This window comes from Micropterus salmoides, unplaced genomic scaffold (assembly GCF_014851395.1).
Source record: "Micropterus salmoides isolate LMB-PRFRI ecotype aquatic unplaced genomic scaffold, ASM1485139v1 Ms_hic_scaffold_885, whole genome shotgun sequence".
In the NCBI taxonomy this organism is placed as follows: Eukaryota; Metazoa; Chordata; class Actinopteri; order Centrarchiformes; family Centrarchidae; genus Micropterus; species Micropterus salmoides.
Window position 1 is genome coordinate 17,938 of NW_024044665.1, and position 14,182 is coordinate 32,119.

Sequence of the window (14,182 nt, forward strand, 5' to 3'; positions counted from 1 at the left end):
TTATTTGAAAACTCGAATTCTCATCATATAATAAATAAATATTATAGTAGAAGTAAATATTATATAGTAGCAGTAGTTGTTTTAGTTTATTTTTTCTCAAAATGATATTTTTGAGTGCATCAGGTATCACTTCGAATTTTTTCATGCATACATTTTACAAATAAATCCTTAGGTAAAATTGAGTGAAAAGATTAAATAATGTGGATTAATTTATTACATAGAATTTTGTTCCAATTTATCTGGAAATTTTTTCTATTTCATTGTTTAAATTCGATAATTAAACATTTTTATTGTTTGACATTTTATGTACTCAATTGCGTATTTTGGAGAAAGTCAGGTTTGGTCCTTATATTATATTATTTGTATTTGGCCACATATTATGGTTTCTGAATAGAACTTTTTCATGTTCACAAAACATTTAAATTAACCTTTGTGATATTGTTTCCCATATTTCAGTTAACATTATTATACTTATTACACAAAACCCTAAAAAAAAAAAAAAAAAAAAATTATATATATATATATATATATATATATATATATATATATATATATATATATATATATATATATATATATATATATATATATATATAAATACAAATACAATAAATTGACTGAGCATATTATTTAAGAATCTCATTTTTAATAAATCAGAAGTACACATATCTACAAAAGGTGTAGATCAATAAGATTTATGAAACTTCAATACAATCATTGTAGATCTTATTTACAATTGCTGAGTAATTTAATTTATTCCCTATGAAATCCATCAATCAATCAGCGCAGAAATCCAAATTCAGTTAGGGAATGCTTAAGAAATGTTAACACAGAACTGCAAATGTAATTGGCAAGAATTATAAATTACTCTGCTCAAAAGAAGAACTGAGCTCATTTAAGCCAAACTCAAATCTAAAAAGCTGCACTTTTAACAAGCCATGAATTGGCTTAATCTGTGTCAGTTAAAACAAAATTGTGCTGAAAATCAACAAAAGCCCAACCACTTTAACAACGATGACTTAAATCCACAGGTTACCATCTAACAGTTACATATTCACTGACTCTTCAGCACCTATAGAAAGAAAATAGAAAATTAATTAACTAGCTTTCAATTAATTTCCTATTATTACGCCTGAACAGCTCAACCGAGCAAATACAAGAGAATTTGGACTGACAGCAGAAAATAAAACAGCAAGGAGCTGTTGCACATTGCTAATCTCAAATAAAGCTTGTCAAGTCAAATGTGCAAAGCGTTTTTGAGGTTTTCTATGCATCCAGAATGCATAGTTTAGACGGCCGTGATACTGGGCCAAAATAAGACATGGGATATCTACAGAGAGGAGAAAGAGGGCAGGGAATAAAACAGATACTAAGTGGGTCAATCTGGGGTTCCCAAAAGCATCAAAGGTGATGTAAATGCCTAAGAAGCTGGAAAAGGTGAAATAATAATGGGGAATGTGAGGAATGAAAACCCATCTGCAAATCATAGGCCCTCTGTCATTATACTAACTAAAAAGATGAGGTTTCAGTGCTCAGATGCTTTTAGGAAGCCCGGATAGGGTTCATGGAAAACAAGCATGAATATTCTTTCCTGTAAGTTAATACTTGCAACAAATACAGTCAACAAATGTTAAGCAATAATTTTTTCTTCTTCTCTTTTTCTTTTTTACAGAAAGAACAAAAGAAAAGTGCATCATCAATAAGAACGTTAAAGGGCACTTTGTCATTTTGGTGCTATGTTTTTGTTTCACTCTATAAATACTGCTACAGCACCTATCCAAGGCCCAGAAAACAGTTGTGTGCATGTCCCCCTCATTAGAACTGACAACTGGAAGAAGTATGAATGCATAAAACAATGATTTCATCATCGCTGTGATTCCTTTTCTGCTGCTGTTGTGTAACTGTATCGCCCCCAGGTGTTCGAGTTAGATATTGCTAGTCCACCAATTGAAGTGCATCAAATAATCGTCTCCCTCACACCAATCACATCTTTCTTATCCAATGAACTAACAATACCTAAAATGATGAGCTGAGCAACTACAAAAGGAATCTGTGTGCCCTTAAAACAAGCATACTTTGTCAAGAACAGTCTTACTGCAACCACATGATTACGTAAGATCTCAGCCCCACATACACATCACATTGTACATCACAGTGTTCACAAGATGAATGGAATGTTTCAGCCTAATAAATCAGCAGGAAGACATGAGTAGAAAAGGTGGAGAGAGGACATGTAAACCAAAATGTTGACATGATGAGTAAAATGCGCTCTACTGTTTCATAATCAATGACAGATATTTAGTTGCGATACCTTATGTGGATATATAAAAGTCTAGGCCACCAAGTCAGTAGACAAAATGTAGTATAATAGTTCCCCAACAGCAATCAGCTGGGATTGTACTATCATCACCTTGGAGGTCATCTTATTCAACAATTATTTATAATAATTAGGAAACCCAGTGAACTAATACACCTATTCTGGAAATATAGTTTGGGCTTCTTTTAGTGATAAGGATGGAATAAATAAGATTTAACCAAGCGACACTGACAACAGGTGAAAGAAACCAGCTAGGCATCAGACATTATTGTAAGTAGTAAAGGTTTGATCGTTTCTAGTATCTTGTAAGGAGGCACTGATTTAAAAGTCAATAAAATCTAAGGAATCAAACTTGAAACTGTCGACCTAATGAGCAAATGTAAAAAAAAAAAAAAAAAAAGAAAAGAAAAAGAAAATGAGATATAGCATGTAACAGAAGCCAGAGAAGTTAGATTCACAGGCATCAAGGGAAAACTGACTGATAAACAAAGGGAGCGATACATTTGTTTATCCCAATAGATAAGCACGGGACAATCAGAAAAGAGAAGGAGGAAGACAAGTAAAGAACAACAGAAGAGAGATAAGAGTGTGCTTTGTCCAGTTCTGTCCAGTGGGGGACACAGTTAAGGCGATGGTGGATGCCGTCGCTCCTGTCACATCACAGGAGCGTGCAGCGGAAGAAACTGCTCTTCTTGGGCTGTTCTGTAATCTTTACTCCTTGACTGCTGCCCTGCGGGTTGTTGCCCTCCTAAAATACACACAGATGAGAAAGCACGTTCAAATATAAAATATATACAAAAACACAGCTAACAGTTTTATACCAATTAAGTTTCCACTATTCTATGTTCTTACCAGCTTCTTGTCCATTTTTGCTTTGATGTCTCTGGCGAGAGTTAAGAAGGACTGCAGACAAAAACGGATAAACAAACAGAGCAGCACATTAATGGTAGTACTCTGGGTAGGACTCATGGTTTTGGACAAAGATTATTGTGTTTTATTGATATCAACAAACCCCAAAAAAGAGACTTTTTTATACTGATGTTATTCATCAGTAATTATGACAATAAAAACCAAATAAGCTATTAGGGCTGTACGATTTCACCTAAAGTCAAAAATCACAATTAGTTGAACATTTTACCTCGATTACAATTATTAAACGATTATTTTGTTTTTGAATGTTGTTTTTTGTTGTTGTTTTTGTGCCTTCATATTCATTCTAAATATGCTCAACTATTGAAGCTGGGTTGATTTATCTGATTCACAGATTTTAAACATCGATTATGTGAATGTAAATTTATAAGGTAATGTTGTCCACATTATGGAGAAATGGTTCCCCTATATTCGGCATATCGCCGCTGCTGAATTATGAGAGCGCTGCTACTAAAATTTCACTCAATTACATTTAATCATTTAGCTGACACTTTTATCCAAAGCGACTTACAATAGCAAATAGTCAATCTACATATCTGCAGTGAGTATATTACGTTGTTACACGTTTAATTTAATTGTAGGACGCCTAAGGAAGACATAGTGGTAAGCTGATTATAGTTTTCTTGCCCCCAGCAGAGATTCAAGGAAGTTCCTGTGAGCTGACCAAGAAATAGTCTCACACATAATACTCCCCTATGAAACTGCAACTTGTTAATCGTTAAACATTAAACTATGAGCTTTACAGGTGCTGGCAGGTATATTTCGTTACCTCTGGACAGAGCCAGGCTAGCTGTTTCCCCCTGCTTCCATTTGTTATGCTAAGCCAAGCAAAGTGGCAGCTGGCTACAGTATCATATTTGACAGACACACATGACAGTGGTATCGATCTTCTCATCCAACTCTCACCAATAGAGTGAATCAGCAAATTATTCCTTTGAGCTCTATGACAAAGTTTGTGGAAACACTTTATTTTGACATACAGTTTTGTCTGTGGTAACTAAACAATATGATTACACTGAATTATAATTGTACGGTACAAGGTTGGCCACTTTCAGCAATAATACTTGTAACTATAGAAAAAGTAGGAACTCACATTCTCCACGTTGATGTTTGCCTTTGCACTGGTCTCCATGAATTTGATACCGTACTCCAGTGCCAGCTGGAGAAACGAGAAAGAATCAGTGTCAGAAATCCAGACATGATAGGATAGTTAATGTACTCCCAGAGATTTAATGATATGTATTTTTAATCAACTTCGTCTATACATTCATTGTCAAATTTATCACCTTCTCTCCTCTTTCTTTGGACACCTGTCGCTTGTCATTGATATCACATTTGTTTCCAAGGACCATCCTTTCCACATCTGCTGAAGCATGCTGTGTACGCAAGGATGACAATGTGAACAGATAAGAAATTATTCAGTAATAAATAACAGTTGTGGATACTCTATTGCTCTTTGTAGAAGATCAATACCAAAATAAAAACACACTCAAAATGCCCATTGAACATGTGGATATCACTATTTGTACAGACAGAGAGAAGCAAACACACAGCTAGACAGATTCACTAATGTAAAATATTTTACCTCTTCTATATTCCGTATCCAGTTCTTGATGTTGTCAAAGGATTTCTCATTGGTAATGTCATACACTAACATGATTCCCTGGAGAGTTCATAGAAGAAAAGACATAAGAAAACAGAGTCGTCGGACAACAATGAAGTCATTCCTTACTGATTCTCTTTAGTCCATAGAGACAGACGTGGAATTTAAGTGTCAAATATGATTTTCCAGTGTCCATGTCAACATTTAGTAGTGATATTTCAAGTGATTTTACAGCCTCAAGTAAAAGCTTGAACTGAAGGAGACACCAACAAAAACACCACAACAATGCACCGAGTGCACCTCTAACTTGATGACAAAATTAGTAACAACAACAATGCTGGGTGTGGTTCTGGTAAATGTTCATGCTGCAGTGTGCACACTTGAAATGACCACCTCTTCACACTTTCAAATGCCAGAGATATTCTATACTATTGTATGAGTAGTATGGTTAATAATACAACTTACCATGGCTCCTCTGTAGTAGGCTGTCGTGATGGTCCTGAACCTCTCCTGCCCTGCTGTATCCCTTCACAGAAAACACGCATCTTTAACATTGCCTTGCAGAACCTAGCCTAAGGAATTCATAGTGCCCTGCTCTAAGCACCATCTTATCTCATGATTGATTTCTCATGATTTTTAGGGAAATGTACTTATTTGTGGTCTTACAGGGTTCAAATTTTATGGAGATCAATATCAGTCTCATGTCTATTCATTATTCAAAGAGCCTAGAAGCAAGGAGTGGACAGCTAGCCTGTGTCAAGTAAACAAAAACAAAAAAACCTGAGAACATAATCGACTCCCTAACTATCTTATTTTCCTATTGTTATTCAAAGAAGTCACCGCCACATCCAAGAGTCAGCTGGATTTTGTTTAAGAACAAAAAAAAAACAGTTACTCTGAGGACACTAAGGACAGGATTTGTGAGATGCTTCTTGCAGCCACAGCGCACAGCTGTTGTTGGTCATGACATAGCTCCAATACTAACTGCTCTTTAAACCACCGTCTCATTTTTACCTTCTACAAGTATCAAAAGGTACACTCAAATAGTTAAGATATGTCAGCTTTAGAGTGCTGTCATACACCTTTTGTCAGCACTAGGCCTAGATGTTTTCTCCCTTTGTCCAAGAGTGAACGTATCTCAAGCTACCTCTGTATTGAAAGCACAGACATAAAGCAGATGATGATCTTCTCCGTAAGCTTTGGTAAGACAACGATTCTGCAAATTCCACAAGATATTTACTTTATATACTGATGATTTATTACGTGACGCTATGCCAATATTGTCTTTTTTACACTCACGCCAATAAAGCAGACTTACTTGAATATTATTACAAGGGTTGTCACATCAGTGCTCAGTTGGTACTGTGATCTAGACTTCAAAATTTACCAAGAGCCGGTATTTATTTGATATTAAACACAAGGGAAACCATGAAGTCACGAAAGCCATGGAAGTGGAAAAAAGATTTCAACAAAGGAAACCTGAGTTGTGATGTGTTTAATAGCAAGATACAGATTCTACAGAGATACAGATTATAATATCAATAATTATAAGAGCATTGAGTTTTGAAGTGAAAGCATTTGATGTATTATTATGACTATCTTACCATATCTGTAGCTTGATCTTCTTTCCATCTAATTCTATCGTTCTGATCTTGAAGTCAATACCTAAAGAAAAACAAAAGTCACACCATTCACCAAGTCTAACCACATCTGACATTAACTCCGCATCTAATCGATAATATCATTGTTTCATTTTAGAAGCACAGAGTGGTTGACGAGTTCATCAATACTTTCTATAAGTTTACGTTGGCAACCACAGTGCGAAGTACAGGGAGCTGGTCATATGAAAAATGACAACTAGCTTAATGATAGCTCTGTAGCTTGTTAGCTCAGCTTGCCATAGTTATAAGTAAGTATTAGTAAGTATACCTAACCTTACTGTTACAGCTTGGATAGGGTACCCAACCTTACAGTGCATACATACACAGACTCTGTAAGTATAGCAACTGGTTAAAATATCATTGTCGGTTCTGAAAAAATCCCCTCTTACAAGCCGGCTAGGCTGCTTCCTGACTACAAGATGAATGCTAGCCAGAAAAGTTAGCAACAAATTAGCAGTACGGGATGGGCATCTCCTGTTAAGTTACCACTTTTTTAACCAAGGACAATATTGATTATACGACTTTTACCCACCTATAGTGGAGATAAACGTTGAGTTGAAGGCATCTTCTGAAAATCTGAATAGGACACAGGTCTTCCCGACTCCTGAATCGCCGATTAAAAGTAGTTTAAACAAGTAATCGTAAGTCTTCGCCATGTTATTAGTTAGCTTACTACTGCGGATATCCCGCCCGGTGCAGAGCGGTGACGTCACTGCCTGTGTGCGCTGCCTTTTGGTCAAGTCAACTGCCACTCTGGTCTGTCGTCGTGGCTCCGGAAGTTCGGTGGTTTCACTCGTTTGACGACTACTTTCACCCACAACACAAGATTGGTTGATTAAACGTTTGACAAAGCGAAAGCGTCCCTCACTTTGGAAGAAGGATGTACCCTAAATAACTCTAAATCGTATGATCAGACATATGATTTATATCCGTAGCTTTCATTAATTAACACACGTTCCTTTTGTAAAATTTAAGGGGACCTATCAAAGGCTAAGTACTAATGTTACAAGCTGTCAATTCCGCGTGTGGAAACATTGGTACAGCTGTTTCCTGGTGGAACAATTATTGTCTTCTAATTGTCATAATTCTTCTTACCATGATTTACTATAATGTTTTTATATGTCTGTATATGTATATGCATGTGTGTTTGTGGGCATGTGTCTATTTTTGTGGGTAAGATTCGAACTTGAATTATTTTTGAATTGACGTTATTACACCACTAAAAATATCATAACATATTAAGAGCCTAGGAAAAAAATATGTTTATGTATTAATGGTATGTTTTTCTATGGCCAGGCCTCTCATAACGTTACTTGTGGAACAGCTGTAATTAGTTATAGCGGGTACATTTAGCTAACTAGTTATCTATACATAGTTGTTAACGACTAATAATTTTTGTACTCAACATGGACTAGTTCAGCCAGTAGTATTTGTCGTGCCTCCCCTAAAGCGAAAGACCACGCCTGCTGGGGTCTCAAACTACAGTTGATTCTGTAGAGAGGCGCACTTGAACTTCAGCATCGCACTTTCTACTTCGTATTTGCATTTGACGAAAAACCTGACCGAATAGAGAAAAAATGTCTGTAAGTGAATTTTTTTATTGCAATATTATATATTTTTGTGGTTAGAAATTTTAGAACTCGTAAAACAAACAGTTGTAAGTGTTTGTTATTCAAGATTCAATGTACATTTTTGCGGCATATTTCAACAAGATTGTAAAATGAGAAGCAGCTTGTAGTTCCCTTTATGCTACAAAGCCAACGTTATATAGGCCTACATAAATTATAGAATTGATGAATAATAATTGATGACCACAACGTTATGTGGAAACAGGATAAGATAGATTTATTTATCAGTCAATATGTGGGGTGCACGCATAGACTGTATATAAAGGGTGCACGCTGTTTATATGCCTAGATGTGTTAATAAATCATTATCTGTGTTCAGTATACAAGTATAGCTGTCAGGAGCGATGCCTGGGCTTGCCTGGACATGTCTTTGTAGCTCTAACTAGCAATTCATTCATCAGACTGTAGGGGGCATTAGAGTATTACAGAAACATTATGCCATTCAATGAACGAGTGAAATAAAATAGTAATTGAATTCCTTAAAAACACAAATGTTATAATCATGTTCTGATCTCGGTTGCAGCTGGCTAAGGATCTGATGCACCCCAATTTTGCAGAGGAGAGGACCAGACACAAGAAGAAGAGGCTGGTGCAGAGTCCCAACTCCTACTTTATGGATGTAAAATGCATGGGTAAGGACTCCAAAACACATCTTATTTCCCTCACTGATGTATTTTTCGATTATGTCATTTAAAGTGGTATATTGTCATTTTATCTTTAAATGCAGGCTGCTACAGGATCACCACCATCTTCAGCCATGCCCAGACTGTGGTACCTTGTGCAGGCTGCTCTTTAGTCCTCTGCCAACCACGAGGTGGCAAATGCAGACTAACTGAAGGTGAGAAAACTGTCACAAAACTTGGTATTTTAACTGAGGTTTCAGTTATTTCTCCCTGTTGTAAAACTGGTTGGATGTATTGAATAGTCATTTAAGCCAGAAGATTCCAGCTTGATCTTTCTTACTGTTTTGTCTGTGGTTATACTGTATGTGGTATTGAAATGTTTGATTTATGTCCATCTAGGCTGTGCCTTCAGAAAAAAATATTCCTGAGCAGAAATCTTCCAAAACACCCATGACAGGCAGCAGAATGGACCATGGATAAATTAGTCCAAGCCTCACACTCCTTGATTTTAAACGTGGCAAATCCTAGTGGAGAAATCATCTGTATCTTGATAATGTGGAGTGAAATTTAATTCCCCCTGTGGGGTTTCTTTGGACATGAGCAGGAGAGGAGCTATGCAAGCTCAAGATAAACGTAAATCCTATACATGCAGACATTGTAATGTGCTCTGAATGAATGGTATGTATAGCAGATTGATATGGCAAAGCATATAGTTTGGACTTCTATTGACCAAGTCAGACATGTTTGGTAATCATGAAAAAGTCCAGTGAGACATGATTTTTGTAAAACATTTATTAGGTTGACATAGAAGGGGGTTGGTGAATGAAATATTTTAAAATAGTCTCGAACACGTGTGAGGCGCTTTTCATGGCATGAGAGGAAACCAAGATGACCATCACAAACAAAAATAAAACATTTAAAGAATTTATTGTCTGTGTTATGTGTTCTTTGGTCTTGAGAGTTCCCCTGGCAAAAAGTGGTGTAAATGAAACAAAACCAAAAAAAGAAAATCAATACAATTTCTCACAGACCTAACATTATTCTACTATATACAATAAGTATCCATGGTTGATAAAAATTGACTGAGCTTCCTGTGGTTTGGGGTTTAGCTCGCTCATGCAATACAATATATTGTAAATCTAGTAAATATTGGCAACATTATGGCGTATCGTTGGAAATGATGTAGAATGTCTCAATGGTCAGGTCAAGCTTAGGAAAAGGAAGTACAACTTAGAAATCCATGTCAATGCTGGATACTGTAGATGCACAGCTGTCAGGTTCTGCACAGATTCCCACACCAAAAGGAGTAGAAAAACTTGCACAAAAACATTGTGTGCCTTTTCAACAAGTAGGCCTCAGGATAACCGGGAATTGGCAGAAGCCTAGAGTGACTGAGCAACATGTACCCTGACCTGTTTGCTTATCAATGAAACTTTTCCATAAGCTGACCTGTCCATTTGACCATCATGCTGTTTAAACACAAACAGCTGTAAGAGGATACTGTTAAGACAGGCACACATAAGTCGAATGTGTGTTAACGTGTATCCTCTTAAGGTGGTACAGCATAATGAGAAGACTTCACATCACCACATTAGAGCCACACTAATGTAGACTGAGCGATTCCCAATGCCATCTGTAGGCGTGTACTAAAATAATCAGACAGAGGCTTAATGTATGTGCTCATGTTATGTGTAAATGAGCCAGTTTAGTCAGTGGTTCAGTGAGCAAATCTGAGGTTTCTTTGGGTGTGTAAATTGCCAGTTCTTTCTAAATAAGTGGCCAAATATCATTTCGGGGGAAATTTATGCAATCACAGCTGGAGATAAAAAAGGAGTGATGAACTTCCCACCTTAAAAAAGAAACAAAGTTGTGCCTTAGAAAAAAAAAACATCAAGGGACAAGCATTAAATTAATCCCCCTTCACACAGGGGAATAAAGATTTAACAGCTCGAAATGTGGAATGGAGTCGAACATTTGAAGGAATGTTACATGATGATCTCGTCCTCTCCAGCTTCCTCTCCGTGTATTTATAAGCTGTTCAGTTCCTGCAGGGTCTGGTCCAGGACTTTGTGCATGCCCAGATTCTCCTCTTTGGCATGTGATAGTTTCTCTGGAGAGAATAAGAAAAGTGACGTGGTAAAGCCTCAACCATCAGCAAATAATACTGCTCATGTCATGCCAATTTATTCTCCTTTATAGGTTTGTCAAACAGCATCCCTTGCAAAACAGCACAGAGCACTGTTTTACTGAACAGATGTTTTGCATATAACTATTTTGCTTAAGTTGTGCCACATGCAAAAAAATCCACCACACTGCTGTGCCTTTCATGCATGAAATGCTCTTTCTCTGTCTGAAGACTGTTAGTAGATTACAGTATGGGCTTTATAGAGGACTTTATGATAGATGCTACCTACCTATGTGAATATATAATATCAAAAACCATAAATAGAATAAATAGAAGTTAGATTTACAACCAAAAGAGTGTTTTAAAGGGTCGAAGGGGAGTTGCAAACTGCATTAATTCACACAAAAACCAAAGTAAATCTCTCACCTTGTCTCACATATGCTTGCTGATAATTAGACGTACATTAACAACCAATTTCAGAAGAGCAAACTGTTGGTTATCTAATTCTTTCCAAAAACACAAGAGTGCATGGCAATGTACACTGTAGCGGAGGTTATGCATCAAATATTTTACTACTATATATAGCTTGTTTGAAAAATCAAGAACAGACACAACACCTGTAAAGTAGGAAAGAAAACGATTTTTAATTCATTATTTTCTGCATAGTAAGATGGGCGGAAGGCACAAATGATGCACAGAGAGAAGATGAAGAGTCCGAAAATTCAAAACACAAGACAGAAAAAGCGGAGCAAGAGGCAGAAAAAGACAGACATGTCAGAGCATCTACAGAGATGTCATGTCATTGAGGGCATGGTCCAGCTCCTCACTAATGGCCTTGTACTTCAGCTTCTGAGCGTACAATTCGTCTGGAGGCCAGAGGTCGACAGGAAGTGCAGGCAGGTGTCAAGGACAGCAGCGACACAAACAAGCCAAAAGCAGGATAAGAATGAGATACAGATGGAGGCAAAGAGCAGAGGGAAGAAGGAGAAGACAAAAAAAAATAATAGGTCAGCCTTTTTAAAGATGCAGAAATGCTTGGAAGAAAGAATGATGCACATCTAATTATGCTTAAAACTCTTAAGCTGGGTGAGCTTTTAGCTTTTTAGCTTGTTCTGAATCTCTCAAAGTGGCACCAATAACTATATAAATTCAGCTGCCTGTGGTTCAACAACCAAATAATGCTGACCTAAAAACATATGAGCACATTCTGTCCTCTTGGCAGCATGGCTGACATGGAGTAGTTGTCCTTCAGAAAAAAAGTGTCTTTCCTTAGCTTAGTTAAGGAGTTTCCATAAATTTGGCTGTTTTCCAAAGAAATTATTTCAAGTATGTCAAACTAAATGTAATTGTGCATGTGTGCATTATGATGGATTAAGATTAGAGTTAGCGCCTGACCTACAGGAAACTCCACTAAACTATCTGCGTGTGGTTCATCAACATTTACTGAAACTGAACACAAACCCTAGGTCGAGAAGACTGGTTGTCTCATTTAAAGACAGTCAAGCTACTGACTGACTGAATTGCCGTTGCATTTATGTTGCGTTCCAAAAACTATATATTTTGGTGTAAATCCACAACATTACGATTATATGTGAGTGATACTGATCTCATACCTTCCAGGTCATCAATGGACTTTTCCAGTTTGGCCACTGTCCTCTCTGCAAACTCTGCACGGGTTTCAGCCTGACAAAAACACAGACACAGTATAAGTTACAAGGTAAGAAACAAGCTACAAGCTACTTTTTAAGGGATGTATACAGTAGAGGAAGTTAGAACATCAAGGATAAAATGGGGACATGCAACAAAGGTCCCTGGCCGGATTTAACCCAGAGACACTGCGTTTACCACGTTTGTGTTGTACACTACTAACCAACTGTGTCACCTGTCCGGGGTGGTTTTTTTTAAGTATCACATTGCCGATTTGTTTTACTCTAAAAAAATTCTATCAAGTAAATCATCAAACAGTACATGCTGATGTAATCAGAGGGAGCTCTGTTTTGGCATCCCTTCTGCTGTGGGATCACTAGAATCAGGATCTCACCTCCTTCAGTTTGTCGGTCAGAACTTTGATCTCCTCCTCGTACTTGTCTTCCTTTTCTGAGTACTGTTGACAGACACAGAGACAAATAACATTACCTAACCAGTGGCAGAAACACAAACACATGCTCACACATGCTTTGACTTACAAATGCACACAAAGTGAACATACACACACAGACACACACACACTCTTATCATCCAAGGATTACAATTTATCCAACAGCTATTGCACCACTCCCTCTGAGGAGTCAGGGTAGGTAGTGGCACAAAAGAGGTAAGGCGTTGGCCTGGCCTGACTGAACAAAGCAAAGGCATGTGTTGCTAAAGGAGAGTGGTCATGTGGTAAGCCTGGCATGCCGTCATACAGCTTGTCTGTGCCTGGGGAGGAATGTAATATGGCAAACAGGAAGAATGTACTGCAGGTCTCTACTAGCTGCTGGTTCACATATAGTGAGCAGTTACGCGGCCATTATCCCAAAAAACAGCCTCTGTGGCTAATTTGCCATGTGGTGGATAAACAGCTACATATCAAAGGAGTTCAGGTCTTGCACTCTTGATACGTCCAGGTCTTCATCAAAACACCTGAGGGGGAAATAAATGGTTGCGTTGTAAGTAGCGCCTGATGATACACAATTACAATGGAGGTAGTATGAAACAATACTTTGGTGATGTGGTATCCCTCCCTATACACTCAAATTACTGTCCACTGAGCCATCACAGCAGCCCAAATGATAGGATACAGGGAAGTGGAGATGAGTATGTGCTGGGTGCTAGACCTGGTACATAGAATATTATGTTGTATATATTTAAGTATTTGTGAAAGAGAAGGAAAGCAACTTCATAAACCATTGCTCAGCTTTGTCATAATATTAGCCAATATGGTTAGAAAATTACATATTATAACTGATGCATTTTGAACAGATGCGTCGTCAAGAATGAGTATCCTTACTTTGTAAACAAGTGGTTTTTACCATCAGTTTATGGCTAGCCTTACACATAAGCCTGACATAGTGCTTATCTTGAACATTACTGGATAAGAAAAGAAGGTTTTCTACAGGCTATGTGGAAAAACATATCTGGCACACCAGGAGGCCAAAAAAAGAAGTATTACTTATAAATGTGTAAATGTATTTCAGTTGCATGGTACAGTTATTACGGTGCACATCACTGAGTTGCATCACTGACTCGCTGAGTCGCTCACCTTCTCAGACTGGGCTTCTAAGGACTTCAGGTTGTTGGTCACATTTTTCAGCTC

The 14,182-nt window shown here is 37.4% G+C and overlaps 3 protein-coding genes across 3 annotated transcripts; 1 reads left to right on the forward strand and 2 right to left on the reverse strand.

Moving 5' to 3' along the window:
* Positions 1-626: 626 nt before the first annotated feature.
* LOC119894725 (ras-related protein Rab-8A) lies at positions 627-7,201 on the reverse strand. The gene is made up of 8 exons (XM_038707382.1): positions 7,044-7,201; positions 6,455-6,515; positions 5,316-5,376; positions 4,833-4,910; positions 4,534-4,623; positions 4,341-4,406; positions 3,170-3,220; positions 627-3,065 (listed from the first exon to the last, which is right to left on the reverse strand). Exons 1-8 carry the CDS (start codon positions 7,165-7,167, stop codon positions 2,976-2,978), a joined length of 621 nt encoding a protein of 206 aa, XP_038563310.1. The 5' UTR covers positions 7,168-7,201; the 3' UTR covers positions 627-2,975.
* Positions 7,202-7,986: 785 nt separating this feature from the next.
* LOC119894724 (40S ribosomal protein S27-like) lies at positions 7,987-9,690 on the forward strand. The gene is made up of 4 exons (XM_038707381.1): positions 7,987-8,094; positions 8,663-8,771; positions 8,867-8,977; positions 9,162-9,690. Exons 1-4 carry the CDS (start codon positions 8,089-8,091, stop codon positions 9,188-9,190), a joined length of 255 nt encoding a protein of 84 aa, XP_038563309.1. The 5' UTR covers positions 7,987-8,088; the 3' UTR covers positions 9,191-9,690.
* Positions 9,691-11,507: 1,817 nt separating this feature from the next.
* On the reverse strand, positions 11,508-14,182 carry LOC119894726 (tropomyosin alpha-1 chain-like; the record flags this gene model as incomplete). The annotated part of the gene is given in 4 exon segments (XM_038707383.1): positions 11,508-11,753; positions 12,501-12,570; positions 12,929-12,991; positions 14,129-14,182. Coding segments are annotated over 4 exon segments (270 nt in total), but the record flags the coding sequence as incomplete, so codon positions are not given.

What these genes read in the sequence shown, in the direction of transcription:
- LOC119894725 (XM_038707382.1), bottom strand. Translation starts at nt 7,167, where the DNA reads ATGGCGAAGACTTACGATTACTTGTTTAAACTACTTTTAATCGGCGAT. An exon ending in AACGTTTATCTCCACTATAG is followed by an intron (nt 6,516 to 7,043) that starts GTGGGTAAAAGT and finishes GTTTTTCTTTAG; the next exon opens with GTATTGACTTCAAGATCAGA. An exon ending in GGATACGGAATATAGAAGAG is followed by an intron (nt 4,624 to 4,832) that starts GTAAAATATTTT and finishes TTGCGTACACAG; the next exon opens with CATGCTTCAGCAGATGTGGA.
- LOC119894724 (XM_038707381.1), top strand. An exon ending in TATGGATGTAAAATGCATGG is followed by an intron (nt 8,772 to 8,866) that starts GTAAGGACTCCA and finishes CTTTAAATGCAG; the next exon opens with GCTGCTACAGGATCACCACC. An exon ending in CAAATGCAGACTAACTGAAG is followed by an intron (nt 8,978 to 9,161) that starts GTGAGAAAACTG and finishes ATGTCCATCTAG; the next exon opens with GCTGTGCCTTCAGAAAAAAA.